This window comes from Monodon monoceros, unplaced genomic scaffold (genome assembly GCF_005190385.1).
Source record: "Monodon monoceros isolate NGI ecotype Baffin Bay Population unplaced genomic scaffold, NGI_Narwhal_1 Super_Scaffold_19, whole genome shotgun sequence".
Lineage (NCBI taxonomy): Eukaryota > Metazoa > Chordata > Mammalia > Artiodactyla > Monodontidae > Monodon > Monodon monoceros.
The window spans coordinates 5,354,146-5,375,564 of NW_021703775.1; the positions used below are offsets into that span (position 1 = coordinate 5,354,146).

The following is a 21,419-nucleotide window of genomic DNA, read 5'->3' on the forward strand; positions in this document are numbered from 1 at the left end:
CCTCGCCCCGCCCCGCCCCGCCCGCCCCGCCCCGCCCCGCCCGCCGCTCCTTCAGGTGCGCGTGCGCCGCGGCCCCTCCCGCCACCGGGACTGGGTCTTCCCGGGCTCGGCAGCTGGTGTCGATTTTTCTGCGCTTTTCGGCTGCCTGGCACGCCAGCGCCCTTCGGCTCCCGCCCGGCCCTCTCCCGGTCAGCTCGGCGGCGGGGCCATGGCGTGGCGGCGGCGGCGGCCCGAGGCCCGCAGCGGAGCCCGCGGCGCGCTGGCGCTGCTAGCGCTGGCCCTGTGTGCGCCCGGGGCCCGGGGCCGGGCGCTCGAGTGGTACTCGGCCGTGGTGAGCACCGAGTATGTGGACCCGCAGACCAACCGGAGCGTGCGGAGCGTCTCGGAGAGCGGCCGCTTTGGCGAGAGCTCACCCAAGGAGGGCGCGCGGGGCCTGGTGGGCGTCCCGCGCGCCGAGGACCGCGACCCCGAGGGCTGCGCGCCCCGCACGCGCTTCCTCGTGCCCGGCGGCCGGGGAGCCGCGCCCTGGGTCGCGCTGGTGGCGCGCGGGGGCTGCACCTTCAAGGACAAGGTGTTGGTGGCGGCTCGGCGGAACGCCTCGGCCGTGGTCCTGTACAACGAGGAGCGCCACGGGAACCTCACCGCGCCTATGTCCCACGCGGGTGAGCCGCCGGGGCGCGGGGACTGGCGGGGCGTCCGTGCGCCGCGGTCCCGGCCGACCGCCCGGTCCTCCGGCGGGACCGCGAGGGGCGGCGACGATGGGCTCTGGCCGAAGGGAACTATGAGGGAAGCGCTAGGTTGGCTCGGTGTGATCCCCGGGGGCTCTTAGGAGGGAGGCGAGCCTAAGGACAAGATTAGATCGTCTCCCTGGGCCCTTCCAAGTGGAGGGAGGTGCGCTGTGCAGGAGGGTGATGGGGAGAACGGAAGAAATTAAAACCCGCAGGAGGAGGATTGTGGTTCTCGCCGGCGGAAAGTCTCATGATTCCTCATCATGGATCCTTGCCATTCGGCGTTCCCCAAAGTCAGGTGGCGCAGGAGTGGAAGCTCTTTCCCAGGGCATTCCAGGGTCTGGCTCTCCCTTCACCACGTAAGGTGGTGGCTTGGTGACACTCTGGTGTCTTCACTTTCATAAAACATGTCAATATTCTGAACTTTTGAGTGGGACAGTCTGGATTCAACTGAGTCAGAAAACCTGGCCTTAAGTTGGGGTATGTTTTCTCACTTGCTAAATAGAAGGTTATAATACTGGCTCCACTGCCAATCAGATCGCTTGACACTTGAGTTTAGTTGAAAATTTTAAAGTTGCGATCATGCAGGAAAAGATCTTGCTCTTGGGACTTCCCTCGTGGTCCAGTGGTTAAGACTCTGCCCTTCCGCTGTAGAGGACACGGGTTCGATCCCTAGTCAGGAAACCAGGATCCCACAAGACACATGGCTTGGCCAAAAAAAAAGAAATTTTACTCTTTGCCGGGTGACCCTTCCCACACACTGTTCGGGGCAACGGGTTGCATCGTCAAGCAGTCATGAAAGTTTAAAAGGTGCATTTTGCAAGGTTATCATCCTTAGAACTGAATTCCAAGTGATAGTCTACCAATACACGGCAGAGTCGGAAGGCCTTCGAAGAACACGACTCATTCTGAACTTACCGGGATTAAAATCTCTTTAGAGAGTTTCTGCTGCTGCTGCAAGTCAGACATCCCTTTTCCTGTGCTTTTGGTTTTTGTTCTGTTTTGGCTTCTTGAATGCAAGTTCAGAATACCTGTACAATGAGGACAGGAGAGTGACTTTGCATTTGGCCTACTTTAGCAGAACGAGGGAACAGAAGTCTGTTGAGACGTGAGGAAGTGAGACTGTTAGAACCACGCTTTCAAGATGGTTGACGGCAAGGGCTGGGGAGATGCTAAAAAGTGGGTGGAAACCCGTAGGGCAGGGAAGAGTGGGCTGGATGGCAGCCAGGCATATTGAAGTTGGATGGAGTGATCTGGTAGAGGTGTAGGTTGGAGAAGAGGTAACAGAAAGAGTCAGGTTTTTGAGAGGGACAGCGGCTGGGTCCAGGATACTCGTGGAGGGGTTGTCCTCAGATAGGAGAGGGGAAATTCCTCCGTTGCAACAGAGAGGAAGTGGGTTTGGGGAGGAAACGGGAGCAGATGTCCCCGTGGTGGCACTGGGCGATGCACCACCTTTGGTGCAATTATTCCAGTTGTCACCATACCCAAATCACGTCTCTACCAGCCTCTCGTGAGAAGTTCTGTCAGAGTTCACACAGCGTTCCAGATGCATCCTGTGGACAGGCATCTGCCAAAGAAAAGAGGGCAGTGTGTGAGGGTTCTCTGGTGATGGGTCCTTGCAGTCCCTTCTGAGTGATATCGTAATGGGGACTTTTTCTTTTCCATGGCAGGCCCATCAGCCTACAGTTTTCTAAATCTGTTTACTGCATTTTTTGGTAGTGACATTCACGTCCTTCCAGGCTAATTGCACTTGTTCTAACCATGGTTCAGTAACCTTGCTTGCTTACATTATTGGCATATAATCTATCCAGGCCCAGAAAACACCCAGGCCCAGAAAGCCCTGGGAAAGAGCTTCCACTCCAGATTATTGACATATAATCTCTCCAGGCCCAGAAAACACCGAATTGGTATTTATTTTACATCTTCTTCCTGTGAGCTTCTGTTGCCATTATCAGTGTCTATTCTAGCCTTTTTACTGTGAGAATAATTCTGTTTGAGAAAAAAGACAAAAGTAACAGCATTAGGAATTTTTTTTTAAATGTATGAGAGCTCCCAGTGCAGAGTCGGTATTCTCCGCTTCTTCCTCCCGACAGCCCTTCGAGGTGGGTACTTTAACCCCGTTTTACAGATGAGGAAACCAATGCCCAAAGAATTTAAATGCCTGGCCCATGGTAACACGGTGATCTATGGCCAGATCATTCTTTGTTGCAGGGGCCTTTCCTGGCCTCTACTCACAAGATTCCAGTTGTGACAACCAAAAATGTCTCCAGATATTGCCAGATGTTCGGGGGCAGAGGGGATGACAGTAGCATCCAATGTTTTGAACCACTGACTTAAAAGGAGGTGAATTTGGTGTAGTGTGACCAGTGGGTTACACAGAGGAGACGCTGGAAACAGGGAATCCACTTAGACCAGTGTCTAGTCCAGGTAGAAGTGTAAGGGCCTATACTGTAGTGGTTACTAGAAATGGAAAAGAATGACCCTCATTCTCAGAAGGTGGCCCCACTGGGGACAAGGGTACAGATGTTTCATGGCTTTTTGAGAATGGACTAGAATTAAGAATGGAGTGAGTGGAATTAAGTCAGAAGAGGAGACAGCTTTGATGGACTAGAATTTGAAACGTTACACAGAACGTTGACGGCAGCTCAGACTTTGCTTTCTCGTGTTTTGTCAGAGCGTGGACAGGGCCAGTGTAAAGCACTGATCAGCGGTTCTGTGCCGGGGCTCCACAGAATAGGTCGAGGTGGCTGCTTGTAAACTCCAATCATGATAGTCTCCTCCCAAGTCTCAGAATTTCACCAGTTTTTCTTAGACCTGTTGCTTGACTACTAGAATCCAGTACAAGATATTTTGGATTTAAATCAGTATTTTATTGTGGTTCTAAAATAAATCGTGACTTTAAGATAATATTCTATCAGGACTTCTGTAAGGACCATTACCCTAATGCCCAAGGTTGGTTCCCTTTACTTTGGCAGATGGATATACAGCGGCCAGTCTGGGCCAAGTATGGCGCCTGCTTGGGGGTAGAAACGCCTAAGATGTGTGCCGGGACTTTGAGGAATTCCCAGCCTAGTGGGAGCGATAAACAGACCTTTCCAGGCAATGTGGCTTGGACCTCGACAGAATTATATGCACAGGTACTTAGAAAGCATAAAGGAAGGGCATCCGATGCAGAGATAGTGCAAAGATGATTAGAAGTCAGTTTGACCAAGAAAAGTAAAAATTGATGTAAGTCAGACCATTGAAATGAAAGCTTTTGGAGAGGGTCGGCCTCGATGTGGTTGGTGATTGTTAGTTAACAGCAGGCTGATCCTTTAGCTGATATCTTGAGTGGCTGTTTAGACTGGCCCTTTAGTTCTGTCAGCAGTTTAGAGTGCCAAGTACCGGCAGGGCTTAGAGGTGTGTTTGGGGAAGGGGCCAGAGTTGGGTTGGAGGGAGATGACACAGGTGATGCGAAATCCTTACCTCAGGAAAGATGTGCGTTTTGTGTTTGCAGAGCACGGTAAATAGTCTCTTATGAGTGAATGATGCTCGATGGTCTTGAATGCTGCCCTCTCACAAATGATCTAAACGTTTAGATTTGAGAGTAGAATGTATTTCGGTGCCCTAGGAAGAGATGGCGCCTCCCAGCCTCACAGCAGATGGGATTAACTCAGACAGTTCCCAGACAGATGGAGTGTTGAAGCACAGCTTAAGCTGATGAAGGTATCTGAGTATGTGTCTGGTACGTGGGGTGGAGTGGGGCTGTAGAACCTTCTGGGTGAAGGGAGTGGCCTCGGAAAGGACTGCAGGCCTGAGGCGACAAAGTGAGGCGTTCTGGAAAGCTGCAAAGAGATCGCAGTAAGATTGTTGAGTATGTACTCAGCAAATGCAGAATATCCTTGAGCAAGCCGGGTTATGCAAAACAAAACTCATCCTAGCCAAGCAGAGAGACATTTCTGTTCGCATGACGGCTTCACATTTTGGAGACGTTTCCGTTCATATTTGGTGTACTGTTTCCCCTGCAGAGGGAGTCTCTGATAATTCTCCTTATTGGGTCAGCTCAAGGATAATACCGGAAGATAAACCAGTTTTTCAGGTTGATTCATTTGTACAGAAACCCTTCTGTTGGGCCATCACTGTGTGAGACTGAGCGCAAAAACTAATAAATAAGAACTGTAGTCCTTGTCTAGTGAGGGGGCGGGGCCCAGGAAGACATTCTAGCAGGAGGGTAGAAAGAGGTGTACTTCAGAGGCGTTGCTGCATCTTAAAAGATTTGACCAGGAATTCTCCAGGTTTGGGGAGGAGGGCGGGAGGGATGGAGAGAATAAGGAAGTTAAGTTATTGGAAAAAAGAAAACCTGAAAGGTCATGGGATTCTCTAGGAGATTTAAAATGTATTTCTCGCTGCCTGCATCTAGAACAGAAATCTAAGCCACTACTTTAAATATTTTAGCAGTTCCCATCTCCTTCAAGAGAATGTTGAAATCTACTTTAAATAGTTTCCTAGGAAGGAGGAATGGTACACTAGACTCAAAGGTGACCCTCCAGAATGTTGAAGCTATTGACCAAAACAGATTTTCTTTTTACATTTTTTGTTTGTTTTTGACAGGGTGGTAAGGGGAACTGTTATTTCTCAAGTAGGTTTATGATCGTGTGCTCTGTTTGAGACCTTATGCGACGCCGATGTGTAAGACAGAAATCCAACAGACTGCCTTCAAGGAGTTTAGCGGTGAGGTCTTTAGGTTCTTTTGGGGAAGGGCGGGCATTGCACAAGGTGACCTGTTTCGGTCAAGTGTGATTGGTAGCACTGAGGCCTGGGGAAGAAACACATTCAAAGGGCTTTTTCTCCCCTTGTCCCAAGACTCTGTGCGTCTGTGTCTGAAGAAGGCACAGGCAAAATGTTTGCTTTGGCAATCAGCCGTGACTTGCGCTCTCGTGCCACTAGGGCTCTCTAGGACTGGCCCCCGGTACATCCGGAGGGGAGGGCAGGGCCAGACGCGGGGCCTGTGCTCGGCGCCCCTTGGGGTTGTGCGCCCAGTGACCCTGAGCTAGTGCATGTTTACTCAACTGCCCGGCCTCCAGTTCATCCCACACATGCCCCAGAAGAGCCAATCACGGGATCGAAGAAGTCTTCGTTCTGAGTTTTCAAATCTAAAGTAGTTCCCAGAAGCAATCTTGCTACTATAATTAGAGTGTAGCAAAATTTAGCACTCAGTATTTTTTTTTTTTTTTCAATTTCTTGTAACTTAATGAACTAAGAGTTTCCTAGGTGAAAAATTTCAGATTGATACTGGAGATGTTTTCCGTCCCAGGTGTCCTGATAATCACTGCTTGTCTGCAGCCCCTGCCTTGAGGTTTCGGGTGTTCTCAGCTCATCCCCCATCTCTCACTCATTTAGACAACAAATATTTATTAAATAGTTACTATGTGCCAGGTTCTACATGAGCCACTGGGGCTAATGAGATAAGCAGGATACATTTATGTGTATTTAGTCAGTCACCATTCCAAATATGCTCTTATATGATGGTTTCACAGCCCAGAAATCTCCCTTCTTTTGCTTGGGGAACTTTTCCAGTCCGTCAAGATGCACTGACTTCCCAGGGAAAAAGTTCCCTCCCACCCCAGACAAAATGATCAGTTCATTTCCGCAGTTTTCTGTTCTTCCACGTTCTCGTTAGATAAGCGACAGCCCCAAATAGAAGAATTCTCATCCGCATTTTACAGCTGAACAAATACTTTCAGAGCACCCAGGCAGTGGTTGTCCGAGGGAGATGTGAGCCTGGCTGGCCTTGAAGCCTGAGTCCCCCCAAATGAGGAGGCAGGGCAGAGGCACACGTAGGAGCTGGGGCTTCAGGCCCTGGAACTGGCTTTTCCAGGTGGTGTGTGACATTGAGCAACTCTTTTTTTTAGTTGGAGTATAGTTGCTTTACAATGTTGTGTTCGTTTCTGCTGTACGATGAAGTGAATCAGCTATGTGTATACATATACCCCTCCCTCTTGGACCTCCCTCCCCCCATCCCACCCATCTAGGTCATCACAGAGCACCGAGCTGAGCTCCCTGTGCTATACAGCAGGCTCCCACTAGCTAGCTATTTTACACATGGTAGTGTATTTAGCCCTCGTCTGTAAAATGATTACTCGACTCTTTTCTGCCTCAAGTGTGAGACAGAGTGAAAGTGCTTCAGAGTTGGTTTTCCCCATTAACACACAAAGGTCATTCTATCATCAGTACCAGAAACTGTAACTGTAGCATAGCAACATTTTGTTTTCTGTATAAAAGAGAGACAGGTACACGGGGTTCATTATACTCTCCTTTCTACTTTAGCATGTGCTTGAAATTTTCCACGAAAGGAAACTTTTCTTAATTTATGAAAGGGGCTTTCAGCTTATAAAGCACCACATAATCGTAAGTGGTACAAGTACCCTAATTGTTTCTGTATTTGTCTTTCTCAGCTAGGAGATGTTTATTTCCCTGAAGGCAGGAAATGCCTTGCTCCTTATTAAGTCTCCCCAGTGATGATGTAGTAGATTGCGTGAGTGCTCAGACAACTGGGTTACTTGCCAAGGAACACTTTTAGGGCTGGGTCATAGGATCGGCCTCCAGACAGCAGCCACCTGAGAAGGGTGCCCTTCTGGGTTTTCAGTAACTAAATCCCCACGGCCCAGGGCGGATTTGCTACAGATGAAGTTTCTCTCTATAATAAAATAGTGTGAGAATGTGGTTTCACTGTAATGCCAGAGAACAGTCTTTAAATGTATTTTGTAAGTTAGCTTTTGAATAGGTAGTATGTACACCTGATAGAGAATTTTTCCTGTGTCCAGCTCTCCCCCCGCCCGGAGGCAGTCAGGGTCCCCAGTCTCTGGGGTAGCCTTCAGGGGGATCTGTACTGATATCGCCACGTAGACCTCTTGTCCACACAGTTTTACGTGCGGCTTTTTTCCTCTTGTGTCTTGACTACCGTCACTATTAACAGAGCTGCTGCCTCAGACTGTGTACACGTACTGTAAGTTATATAACTATTATTGATGGACATTTATATTTTTATTTTTTTAATAAATAAATAAATTTATTTATTTTTGGCTGCATTGGGTCTTCGTTGCTGCAAGCAGCCTTTCTCTAGTTGCGGCAAGCGGGGGCTACCCTTCGTTGCAGTGCACGGTTTCTCATTGCAGTGGCTTCTCTTGTTGCGGAGCACGGGCTCTAGGCACTCGGGCTTCAGTAGTTGTGGCTCGCGGGCTCTAGAGCGCAGGCTCAGTAGTTGTGGCGCATGGGCTTAGTTGCTCCGCGGCATGTGGGATCTTCCTGGACCAGAGCTTGAACCTGTGTCCCCTGCATTGGCAGGCGGGTTCTTAACCACTGCACCACCAGGGAAGTCCCATTGATGTACATTTAGGCTGTGATAGCAAAATTTTAGAAAAAACACTGGCAGTAAATATCTTTATGGATTCCTCTTGTGTGCATACATAAGTATACCTTTGGAATTAGTTTCTTGGATCTGGAATTGCCGGGTCAGGGAGACATGTGCATTTAAAAACTTTTAGTAGCTGTTGCTCTCCCTACCAGGTTGTAATAATTCACTCCCCCAGGAAGAGTGCCCGTTTATACTTGCTCTTGCTGATATGGCGTATCAGACTTTTGATGTTTGCCAGTCTTTTAGGTGTGTTTTCATTTGTACCATGACTTTTCATATGTTTAAATCCTTTCTGGGGGGAGTGATCGCTAATATGTACCAGATTTCTTTTGGGGGTGATGAAAATGTTATGGAATTAGGTAGTGGTGATGGTTGCGCAGCCTTTGTGAATATACTAAAAACATTGAATTGTACACTTATTTAAAACAATGAATTTTATGGCATGTGAATTATATGTCACTAAAGATGCTGGTTTTTTTTTTTAACCCATTTGTGTTTTCTGCAAACTGACTTAATTTTCTTTGTTTTTCTGTTGCTCTTTTTCTTATAGGAAATTAGCTTTTAGTCTTTGTTACGTTCCATGTATTTTTTTCCCCATTGACCAGTTGGTCTTTTGATCTTGAGTCCTTGATTTTCCTCTCTTTAAGCCAGTGCAGAAAATTTTTGTTTTTATGTAATTGGTTAGTTGCTCAAATCGTTTCTTTTTTTTTTAAAGAAGTTTCAAGGTGATTTTTCACACTTGGAAAGGCTTTCCTTCAATATTACTTATTTTTTAATTCCCATGTTTCTTCTGGCTCTTTTATGTTTTCTCTTTTTTATATATTTAAGTCTTGGATTTGGTTAGAATTTATTTTGGCTTAAGTTGCAAAGAAGGGATGCAGCTTTTTTAGCCTCAGGTGATACTCAGCGGCACCCACACTGTTTTTTAAAAAAATAATCCATTTTATCCCATTGATTTGAAATTCCACTTTGATCATTTACTGAATTCTTTTATGTATTTGGGTCTAGTTTCTGGGCTTCTTATTCTGCACCATTCTGGTTGTCTTCATATGCTACTACCACATTGCTCTAATTACTTTGACAACAAAGGCTAGTCCAGGTTTTACTGTTTACAAAGTTTTCCTGATTGTTCTTTATTATTTTTCCCCTAAATGAGCTTAGAAGCAGAATTTTTAAGGTTTTTAAAATCCCATTGATAATTTTAAAAATTAATTTATAGATTCATGTAAAATTGGCCATTTTATCCCTTTTTTATTTCCCTCATTTTTTTGTCTTACGTCTGCTTGTGTCCTCAGAACAAGATGAAATAATATCGAGCATAGTGAAACTTCTCCGACTGCCTCCCTGAGTTAATGGGTGTGCTTAGGCATTCGTATTAATAGTCACAAGTTGAAATTGGTCTGTGTGGTTCTTATGTTGGTTTTTTGCTACCACGCTTGGTTCTATTACCTTAGAAATAATTTTAAGGCTTCTTTTTATTTTTTTCAATCTGCTGTGGAGCACTTTAAATGTCATTAATGTTACTTGCTCTTTAAAGGTTTGGGGGTAGAACTCACCTGTGAAACTGAACGGGGGGGTGGGGACGGCTCTTGCTTTCTAGGGGGTAGTTCTTAGTGATTTATTCTGCTTCTTATGCAATCAGTGTTTTCTCCTTGGAGACCAATGTTGGTAACTTGGGTTTTCCTAGAAAATTATCCATTTTATCACAGTTTTTGGTTGTATGTGCATGGAGCCATACTTTCTCTGTATCTTATTTTGTGTTCTTCATATTTGTTCCTTTGTTCTTTCCTGCAGGAACAGGAAATATAGTAGTCATTATGGTTAGCTACCCCAAAGGAAGAGAAATTGTGGATCTGGTGCAGAAAGACATTCCGGTCACAATGACCATAGGGCTCGGCACCCGGCATGTACAGGAGTTCATCAGCGGTCAGTCTGTGGTGTTTGTGGCCATCGCCTTCATCACCATGATGATTATCTCATTAGCCTGGCTAATATTTTACTATATACAGCGCTTCCTATACACTGGCTCACAGTTTGGAAGTCAGGTAATTGTCTCTCTAACTTTGCTTTTTAAAAGATAGTTTGTAAATATTTCCTATATATATTGCTTGAAATTATTGGACAATATTCTTAATTTCATTATCACTCACAATATTTTAAGTATTAATATGGGATTTTTTAAAATATAAATTTATTTTATTTTTATTTATTTTTGGCTGCGTTGGGTTTTCGTTGCTGCGTGCAGGCTTTCTCTAGTTGCGGCGAGCAGGGGCTACTCTTTGTTGTGGTGCGCGGGCTTCTCATTGCGATGACTTCTCTTGTTGAAGGAGCACGGGCTCTAGGTGCGCGGGCTTCAGTAGTTGTGGCGGGCGGGCTTAGTAGTTGTGGCTTGCGGGCTCTAGAGCACAGGCTCAGTAGTTGTGGCGCACAGGCTTAGTTTCTCCGCGGCATGTGGGATCTTCCCGGACCAGAGCTTGAACCCGTGTCCCCTGCATTGGCAGGCGGATTCTTAACCACTGCGCCACCACACCAGGGAAGCCCGTGGGGGGGGGGGGGTTGAAATAAGTTTTAAATTAGAATATATTAAACTTTCTGTTCTCTGGGAAAGTGGGTCATGTTTCACTCCTGCAGAGACCCTCTATCCTTCCCAGATGTAAAGGGATGACAAAAAAGCAAGGCATGAGGTGGGGGCGACCTGGTTCTGTGTTTCGAAGGAGAACGGGCCTCCCTGTCTCCATGGTGGAGCTGCGTTCAGAGCCATTTATCTGCAGAGACTGGTTCAGTAACAGGGGAGACAAGGGCCCTCTGGGTTCCCCACTCACCTGTTGTCTTGAGAACCGCCCCCTTCCTGGCTCTGCAGGCAGTAGATGGTCATTTCTGGGTCATCTTCCACCTCCGACTAGGAAGCCTCTGCCCTTTTAGGGACGTTAGCAGATGAGCGTATGGAGCCCCTTCCTCAGCTGACGACGTTCTTACCAGTAATTAAACATAAGATTGGTTTCTTCTAAAAGGGAAGCCTCTTGCACTGTTGGTGGGAATGTAAATTGATACAGCCACTATGGAGAACAGTATGGAGGTTCCTTAAAAAACTAAAAATGGAACTACCATACGACCCAGCAATCCCACTACTGGGCATATACCCTGAGAAAACCATAATTCAAAAAGAGACATGCACCACAGTGTTCATTGCAGCTCTATTTACAATAGCCAGGACATGGAAGCAGCCTAAGTGTCCGTCGACAGATGAATGGATAAAGAAGACGTGGCACATATATACAATGGAATATTACTCAGCCATAAAAAGAAAGGAAATTGAGTTATTTGTAGTGAGATGGATGGACCTAGAGTCTGTCATACAGAGTGAAGTAAGTCAGAAAGAGAAAAACAAATACCCTATGCTAACACATATATATGGAATCTTAAAATAAATGGTTTTGAAGAACATAGGGGCAGGAAAGGAATAAAGATGCAGACATAGGGAACGGACTTGAGGACACGGGGAGAGGGAAGGATAAGCTGGGACGAAGTGAGAGAGTGGCATGGACATATATACACTACCAAATGTAAAATAGATAGCTAGTGGGAAGCAGCCGTGTAGCACAGGGAGATCAGCTCAGTGCTTTGTGACCACCTAGAGGGGTGGGATAAGGAGGGTGGGAGGGAGGGAGACACAAGAGGGAGGAGATATGGGGATATATGTATATGTATAGCTGATTCACTTTGTTATAAAGCAGAAACTAACACACCATTGTAAAGCAATTACACTCCAATAAAGATGTTAAAAAAAAAAGGTTTCTTCTTCAGACATGGAGTTGAAAATAAGTATTCTTTAGCAACAAAACAGCTCTTAAGTTAACATGTGGCTGTTGTGTACATTAGGACTAAAGTGGTAATTTCTTCTTTTTAAATTTATTTATTTATTTTTGGCTGCATTGGGTCTTTGCTGCTGTGCGTGGACTTTCTCTAGTTACGGCGAGTGGCGGCTACTCTTGGTCGTGGTGCGCGGGCTTCTCATTGCGGTGGCTTCTCTTATTGCAGAGCATGGTCTCTAGGCGCGTGGGCTCACTAGTTGTGGCTCGTGGGCTCTAGAGCGCAGGCTCAGTAGTTGTGGTGCACGGGCTTAGTTGCTCCAGGGCATGTGGGATGTTCCAGGACCAGGCCCCTGTGTCCCCTGCATTGGCAGGCAGATTCTTAAGCACTGCGCCACCAGGGAAGCCCTTCAGTGGTAATTTCTTAAAATTAGTTTCATTGTAGTCATCTAACTTTGCTTTTTAAGTGAAATTTTTCCACATCTGCTTATATTATAATATATGAATTTTTTAAATAGTGACTTAAATTTTTCAATAATAAGAATGTTTTTCCTCCCTAAGAGCCATAGAAAAGAAACAAAGAAACTTATTGGGCAGCTTCCTCTTCATACTGTAAAGCATGGAGAAAAGGTAATATTTTCATAGTTTTTTGTTTGTTTGAATTAAACTGAAAACTCAGTTCCTCAGTCACACTGGCTACATGTCAGATGCTCAGGTGGCCACATTGGCTGGACAGTGCCCAGACGTCCATCCTCCACCTGTCGGTCAGACACAGGTAACTCTGAAGAAGCTCTGGTCTCTACCGGAGGCCCTGAAGCTTAAATCCATCTCCATTAAATCTCACACTCTCTGTCCATTCTCTCTGAGACTCCTTTAATTACAGGGAGAAAACACAGGGATTTGTGGGGAAGGGGAGAAAAGATATTTTTAAAACATTTTAAAAAAGAAACGTTTCACATGGCCAACCTGAGACTTTTAAAAGGCCAAAATCGTACCAGAGTTCAGAAGCATTTTGGAATAGGACAAATCCTAACGAAATCTCGGAACCTCAGGTTCTTAGAGGATAGATTCCTTAAAGGAAAACAGTTGCTAACGCAGGAACAGTTATTCTCCTAATGGTCCGTTTACTGTGCTGGGAAATGTTGATGGCTGTGTTGACATAGATAGCTATGCGTTGGTTCCACTGTTTCCACTTTCGTTTTATCTCCCTGAGTTGTTGAGATCTAGTCCATGCCGATCCCCCAGTCTCCACTCCCCTGTAAGTGCATTTGGGTCCACATCTCCTCCTCTGACCTACTTAAAGGATTAAAGCTTTAGAATAACACTCAGTAAGTCTGTAGACCTATGACTTTAAAACTTTGGAATCTGATATTAATGGTTCATGTGGAATATGTAACATATTCTACTCTTGGAATTGTACTGTCTGTTTCATTCTTGCCCGAATGCCTTACGTTATAATAACAGTGAATTTTCATAGTTGGCACAAGGTCCTGCTTTCTTTCCATGTAAATGTATTAAACAGGAGAAGTGTAAAAAAAAAAAAAAGAAAAAGAAAGAAATTCCCATCTCATGGGAAGATTAACATCTTATTTACAAATCACGAGGGTCCCTGGGGATAGAGTCCAGCAAATGCCTGGGACAAACTGTGCATTGGGCTGGCAGTTCCGTGACAAGCATGGAGTTTTATGTTCATCTTGAAATGTGTCTTCCACTCTCTGTGGCAGGAAATCTGTCCTTAAATATGAGAAGACATAGATTTATATGTGTGTAATATACTGCATGGAGTCTTTGAGAACATAAATTAATTGATATCCTCTTCGTGTACAGAACATTTTTGAAAATAGGCTTCTATGGACTGTTTTTTGAAAGTTGTCAGCAATAATGGTTAAAAAAAAAAGGGATTCATAAATGGTCCATGAGGTACACACGTGGATTTTCTGACAATTTTACATTTTAAACTTGTACAGAAAAATACTGTGTTTTTTCTTAAATCTACATCTTGTCCAGTTCTGGAGACTGTATTTTCTAATTTTTCTTTTCTTGTGAACTTGATCACAGTAATGTATAAGCTTGTAAACCATTAGGGAAATAATTATTTCATCATCCTTGCATGGCATGTGAAAAAAGGTGATAATGTATAGTTGCAACGTATAATTGTAAGTGCTGTTACAAAGTTAATTTTAATACAATCTTTGATAGCAGTATCTACATGTAAAATCAGTTTTTACTGCTTGCTTGTTAACACGTGACCTACGTGGCTAAAGATATTTTTAAAGAATTCCGTGATGACTGTGAAGCTGTGTCCCATAAAATTAACTTGCTAAAGTTGCAGGCACTGATTGGTAGCTCCTGAATCCCCATCCCAGAGTCCTGGGAGAGAGAATCTCATTGGCCTGTTTTGGGTCAGGTGATCAGGCTGGCCATGCCTACTTTGGTAGATGGGCTGAAGCCAGGTGGGTATGTCCAGGGGGTACCCAGGGAAGTGGGGGAAGGGCTGACACCACCAAAAAGGTCTGTGACCCACAGATTCTCAGAAGTTGAAATTTTGTCACAAGACTGCTTCTGCCCCAGCAGTTTTTGTTTCTTTTTACCTTTATTAACTTGATATCTGAAAAAGGTAACTTCTTTTAATTTACGGTTCTTTTTTTGCTAGTGAGGTGAATACATTCAGACATTTAGCTATTTGCATTTTCTTATCTGTAAGTTATAACTCTGTTCTTTCACAAATTCTAATGAAAGTGCTTTTGTTTTGTGTTTTTAATGATTCCAGAAAATAGGTAGCTAATTAGATATTCATTCTTTGTTTTACATTTGAAAAATAATTTATTATAATAAAGCAGGCATTTACGTTTCTACAGCCCTTAAAATACGATCACTTAAAAAAATGAACAGTACCCTAGAATTTAAACATAATTCGTGTCTGATCAGGTAGATGATGATATTTTTTCTTTTTCAGCCAAATTCTTTAAAAAAAAATCCCTTGATAGTGGTAAAAATAAATACCAAGTAGAAATTATCTGTGTTTAAATTCAGGATGTACCAGTGTAGAGTCGAATTCATCATTGTTTCCCCCAGGTTGTAGTGAGTTTCGGTTTTGGTTTTGTTGCGGTAGTGAGTTTTGCCAAGCGTATACTGTATGCTAAGGATATAGTAAATGTTCTCCTCTTCTTTCTACAGGGAATTGACGTTGATGCGGAAAGCTGTGCAGTGTGTATTGAAAATTTTAGAGGAAAGGATGTTATCAGAATCCTGCCATGCAAGTACGTTCTCTTACTTCCTGAGATGTTGAAAATTACTGACAAGTTTCAGGTTTCTGACCAGAGCGTGAACATGTTTTTCATGATATGAAGACCTTGCTATCAGGTGGTATCTTGTGATCATCTCACCTTTTAGAAAAGAAGCTCGAAGTCTTCAAGGCTCCTCCTGTATTGTTTTACTTTAAAATTGCTTTGCTTGGAGACTTTAGGTGAGCATTCAGACCCATTATGTCCTTTTGTCATAGATTGGCTTTTTAGTCTTTTTAGCAAGGCTTCTTTAGGGTCCTGGGAATCTATACTATCCATTGAGCTATTCGGATAGGTGAAGGCCCTGGGGGTTAGGGCCAGGAGCAGCCCGCAGATGTGGCTCCGGCTTTGCTGGGTTTTTTACTTTTAAATATTTTAATACTTAATGTTTTGAACTAGTGAGCATTTTCCCAGACATTTATTAGAAATGCTATTTTTAAAGACATTTCCTGGTTATGTATCTTTGTCTACTGTTTTCTACTGAGATGCCTTTTTTCTTCGATTTGGCTCTGCTGTTATTGGCACCCTGGGTTCGGGTTCTTTTGGGGGTTGTGTGAAATAAATATTCCTCCCTTATTTCATTAATTTATTTTCTTTAGCAACAGGAAGTTATGTTTCCTTTTTAATAATGAGATACTTCGTTAACTTTTTTGAAAAATTGCTTTGTTAGCAGAAAGGTGTACAAAGATTATGTTTTAAAGCTGGTCAGTTTTAATTATACTTCCCACCTATTAGAAGCAGGTCACAAGTTAAAATATAATTATGTCTTGCTTTATGTTTGCAAAGTGTCCCAGTACTTTATAGGGGATTAAGTTCTCAGGAGTTCTGTAGAGGAAATGAAGGCATGAAGATCAGAACAACAAAATTAATTTCCCTGCATGAAGATGGTGAACTTAAATCTACAGGCATTTATATGGGTGGGTGTGGTGGATACTTAGTGAATTGGGGTCAGTGTCGGGTGATGGTGTCCTGTAGAAAATTATTAAGATAGAGAAGAATTTTTACTCTAGGTGGGCTTAGGGCACGTCTTTGTGACCTGGATGCCACACAGTGAGCAGCCTGAGGCCGATTTCCTTTTATAGGAAATCCAGATACTCCTGAAGGCCGAGCTGGGATTTGCACTGGAGCTTCATAAACAGACGAGTTTACGTGGGCGCTTATCCTGGTCTCCTTCATGGGGTTTTATTCCGTCCACCCCCGTTTCCTCCTATGATTTATATCAACAAATTTCCGAATAAAGCCCACGTGTTGGTTTTGTTTTTTCAGAATGATTCCAGTGGGTCAGTTTCAGTTTGAGGATGGAAAGGTCACAAGACAAGCTGGACTGGACCATGTTATGTCCTTACATGCTGTGATTTTTAACTGCACTGGCAGATTTCCCTTTGAAGGAAAGGTCTTCAGACAGTGACGACAGTAATAATAATGAAAAATTACTGAGGATTTATTGTGCCCAGCACCCTTGTAACCACATCACACGTTTGCTCCTCAGAACAGCTGCAGGGTAGGTGCAGAGAGGCCTCAGGATCTAGTTCAGAGTCACAGCATCAGGACGCACAGCTGGTGTCTGAGCCTGATCTGTGTGGCTCTGATACCCACAGCTGCTTACCTGCAGTACAGGTAGAAAATGTAGATTCATCACAGAGGAGGGGAAGTCAGCCAATGAGGACAGTCAGTAAAAGAAGAAAATTCATATGTGGTTTTTCTTTTTTTTGATTCTGAAAGCGATATGTTCATTCTAGAAAAATGTAGATGCTGCAAAAATATATAAGACCAAAAAATAAGTGTTTTTTTAGCCTGCAAGCCAAAGTTGACTTGTTAATATTTTGTTGTATTTCCACTGGAGTCATCTTATAGACTTATATCAGATACTATGAGTTTAGTATTACTTTGTTACTATTAGTTTACTCTTGGGTTACTTAGGCCACGTTTATTCCCAAATAAAAATACATCCTAGCATGATGTGAAAATAAACCGTGTTATTTTTGTGCAGCGAAGGGGGTATTTCCCTCCACACGCCAGATTCTATTTAACGTGGAGAAATAGCATAGATGACTCCCCAGGGTAAATGGATAGACTGGAATGTTGGTTTGATGGCATTTAACTTGTAATGAGAAGATGAGTTGGTGGAATGTGTTGTTTCCTTTATAAGATATAAACATTTATTTTAAAACATTAACACATACTTAATTTTTTTAGGCATATTTTTCATAGAATATGCATTGACCCATGGCTTTTGGATCACCGAACGTGTCCAATGTGTAAACTTGATGTCATCAAAGCCCTGGGATATTGGGTTTGTTACATTTTTGTTTATATTCAATCTCTGCACCCCCGTTCTCCCTGAGTGATTGGATTCTGTTCCTGACCAGAGGCGGGAGTGGACTAAATGCTCCTTCTAGCATCCTGGTGGTTCCTGAAGAAATTTTCCTCTTTATTAAAAGTGAATTCTTAAGACATTCCCCAAAATCAGTGAACTAAATTTGTGATTACAGAATAATATGCTAGGTGTTTCCTTAGAGTTTGTACTTAGAGTGGTATCTTTGTTAGATGTCGGTGTGACGCTGCAGGGTGTATAGGGGCTAGTCAGCGTCATATAAACAGGAATTATTATAAAATGTTTGAAACGGAAGAAGCCTCGTGCACAGGTGCACATCTTACACACGAGGAAGCTAAAGCGCATACCTGTTGACACCAGCTCTCCCGATGCTTGGGTTTCAGAGTCAAGATGCTGTGGGGAGATTTATCCTGCACCCAGCGTGCTCCATCACTTTGTGATACTGAGATGGTCATAGACCTTCCTCAGAAAATAGAGACGGGACGGCAGAGTGAAAGAGAGCGCGTCGTGGTAGCCATGCGCTGATGCCTTACACGAGTTATTACGTTGACTCTTCCAGCCCCTATGGGAGGGAAGCGCTGTGACTCTCCTTACTTTACTAACTAGAAACTCGAGCTCAGAGAGAAGTAGCTCACCTAAGGTCACACGGTGAGGTAATAGGGAATCAGCTTTCAGGTGCAGGCTTGCTTAATTCCAGTGTCCAAGCTCTCAACTACCCTCCTACCCAAAAGAGGGGAGGGACATAGATGGGGGAAAAAGCCCAGATCTTCCTAGATTGTTATATTTTTAGAGTCGTCCTGTAATCTATTAATGTCTGAAGATATTCTTGATTAAATATAAATAGTTTTGAAACAGATCTTTGGAAGAAGTAACTTAAGTGTCAAATATATTTTTCTTGTTGCTAAACAGAGGTTTTGGCAGCGTTTTTTTACAGAGGTAGAAACTACAAAGAGGTTTTTTATTATGATAATGACTTTATGTGACTTAAAGCCATAACAGCCTTCAAGGCTGCAGGCCCCCTTCGGAGTATTTTTCATTTTCTAGTTCAGCGTATCTTCAAAAGAGAGCTGAGGGACCACGCACTGCCTTAATAACCAGTGTGATTTTCTGTGAATTATAGTTTTCAAGTGTGAGTTCCAGAGGCCTCACCCGTAGGTACACGGAGAGGGAGGCAGCAGGACTGTCTTGCTGGAAATTCATCCGCCTGGATGTCTGGAAAATGTGCCTTTGCTGTAGAATTTCTAACATTCGTTGGTGCGTAGTCTTGATAACTGGCGGCTCTCCCTGGCGTGGAGGCTCACCCCCGACTGCCTCATGCCTTCCTGGGACCGCATTTGGAACAGTAGAACCCAGGGAGCGAGACAGGTGTTTTCTTGGCAGTTTTCCTTCTTCGTCTTTTCCTCTTGTAGATACGCTCTGAAGCTTCTTTTCTTTTCTTCATCAGTCAGTCATTTTAAACCTCTTTTCATTTCTAAACCTTTGTGCAAAAGGCATTTCACTGACCTTAGCGTTGAGACTTTAATCCTCGCGAGTTGTGCTTTTCGAAATACATATGTATGTTTCGTGTGTTAAAAATCAAGACTCTTCATTTTATATCAGGTTGGATTGCTTTCAGAATGTTCAATTTCAGAAAGCTAGAATATGTGTCCCCAGAAAGCTTGCTTGCTTTTTTGAAGAAACCTACAGTAACTTTAAATCAAACTTAAGAAATTAATTTGTCTTGCCTTTAACTTTTTTTTTTAATCCTTTGACAAATCTGCCATTTTCTTTGGGCCCATTGGCCCCTCCTGCGTTGGGCTGTAGAGATAGTTATGACTCTCGTATGGTAACTAGTTCTCATTTCCAAGAAAATGAGCAGGTGAGAGCGGCTTTGAAGAGCCTCTTGTCCCTGTTGTGTCTGTCCGCTCATGGGGCGCAGGCATTCACCAGGGGAGTGATGCATAAGGTGCTGGGTCTGAACTTGGTTCCAGGGAGACGAAGGGATAAGACTCAGCCCTCCTGCCCGCAGGCTCCTGGGGGGGGGGCTCCGCTTTCTGGACTGGTGGGTGGGAGCCGGGCCTGCGGCCCACCCCGCTGGCCAGGGAGGCCTGTTTGAAGAGTGTGGGCACAGAGGAAGGCGGCCTTGACCCTGCCAGCTGCATGTGGGAAGGGACAGGGAGGGGTTTTTAGAGGCACGTCTGAGCTGCGTGTTCAAGGGTTAGTGTATCACAGGGAGTGACCAGGTGGGGTTTGGGACGGGCAGGTAGTTCAGTTTGGCAGGTATTTAGACAAGTACCTGGAAGAACAGACTAGGGTGGGCTGTGCGACAGTCCGGATGCTACAGCAGCTCCACAGGATTTGTCGGTTGGTGCGTCACGAGTCTGTTCTGCGGGTGTTCGGTTGCCTGTGAGAAGGCAGGGAGCCACGTGGTGCCCGGGAGTGAGGAGAGGGTTCCAGAACACGTGTGGAGCCAGCAGTGAGCAGGCGGGCCCCAGGAGCGGGCGGCAGGGCTGTGCGCTGCCCTCAGCCTGAGCCAGGGTTCGCAGGAACGCCCCCCCAACGCACACACCTTCGGTCGGTCACTCAGCAGCAGCTTCGGCCATCACGACACAGCTCTGACCCTGGCATGAATCAAGAAAGGTTTCTGGATGGCCCCTGAATTTTGAGACTCGGACGTAGTAACGCTTGTAGTCTCCCGCTCTGACTTTGATGATCTCCTTTTCTTCTTTGAAGCAGCAAATGGGGAAGCGAGGCAAACTGGCAGCGGGTAGACACCCTTTCTGTAAGGAAGGAGCAGAATTGGTTATCTTCAGGCGAATGCAGGTACAGTCTGCAGCCCTCTGCTGTTCAGAAGCCTGCTTGTCTCCGAAGCCCTGGCACCTGGCAGCCATTAGGGCAGTCATTCGAGCTCAGGGCTCCAGCCTCAGCGATGAGCGCCCAGCCAGGCTGCTCAGAAAGGCAGCAAAGTGCATTTGTGACGAAGCTCCACTTTCTGTCAATAAATAGTTTAAACGGTAGCATCGTTTGCATCGAGGGGAAAAATGGTTTTTAGAGGAAAAGGATTTAGGTCTTGAAAAGCTGCTTATTGAAGAGTGCTCGTTTTCTGGTGATGCTAAATAAATAAGACACTGTTGAGCTTTTTTGCCATGTTCATGTATAAAAGTAAATATTTTGTATGAATTAGGAGCAAAAGATGATAGATAAGCCTGATCGTGTTACTGAGAAAAGGTATTTTCTTTGCTCTAACTCTCAAGGGAGAGCTTGAGGACGTGCAGGAGACGCCTGCCCCAGAATCGCCCCCCGGGGGCGTTTCGACTGCAGATCTGAGTCTTACTTTACCAGATGGTGACAGAAGTGACGCGGGCAGCTCAGCACTGCCCACCACCAGCGACTCCGCGCCACCTTGCGAGGCCAGTTTTAAAGAGGATGCAGGTGAAAACACGGCCTTGCTGGGTGAGTCTTTTGCGGGTTCTCAAACAAAATGATGTTATCAGTGGTTGAAAGAAGGTGAAGAAATACATAAGGTGCAGAAAAGCATAAAGGAAGAATGGTAACCATGACCTCACACCTGCAAATACCATTTTAACATTTCCATTAATATACTTCAGATGTTTTTTCTGTGTTTAAGGATGGGGAGAATATCATTCATGTGCCGTTAGGTGACCTGTTGTTGTTTTTTTTAAATTTTTGGCTGCCCTGGATCTCTGTTGCTGTGCGTGGGCTTTTCTCAGGTTGCGGCGAGCGGGGGCTACTCTTACGTGCAGTGTGCAGGCTTCTCTTTGCAGTGGCTTCTCTTGTTGCAGAGCACGGGCTCTAGTTGCGTGGGCTTCGGTAGTTGTGGCACGCGGGCTCAGTAGTTGTGGCATGCGGGCTCAGTAGTTGTGGCATGCG

At 44.8% G+C, this 21,419-nt stretch overlaps 1 protein-coding gene across 2 annotated transcripts in view; it reads left to right on the plus strand.

The window, feature by feature from the left end:
* The first annotated feature begins 73 nt into the window (after positions 1–73).
* Positions 74–21,419, plus strand: part of RNF149 (ring finger protein 149) — a 28,042-nt gene continuing 6,696 nt past the window's right edge. Inside the window, exons 1-6 of one of the 2 annotated variants that reach the window (XM_029231840.1) lie at positions 74–662; positions 9,916–10,166; positions 12,492–12,560; positions 15,108–15,190; positions 17,411–17,507; positions 20,783–20,981. In XM_029231840.1, coding sequence (XP_029087673.1) covers positions 209–662; positions 9,916–10,166; positions 12,492–12,560; positions 15,108–15,190; positions 17,411–17,507; positions 20,783–20,981 — 1,153 coding nt within the window. In that variant the 5' untranslated portion in view covers positions 74–208. The remainder of the gene's footprint in view (positions 663–9,915; positions 10,167–12,491; positions 12,561–15,107; positions 15,191–17,410; positions 17,508–20,782; positions 20,982–21,419) is intronic. The other variant, XM_029231841.1, reaches the window with a different exon arrangement.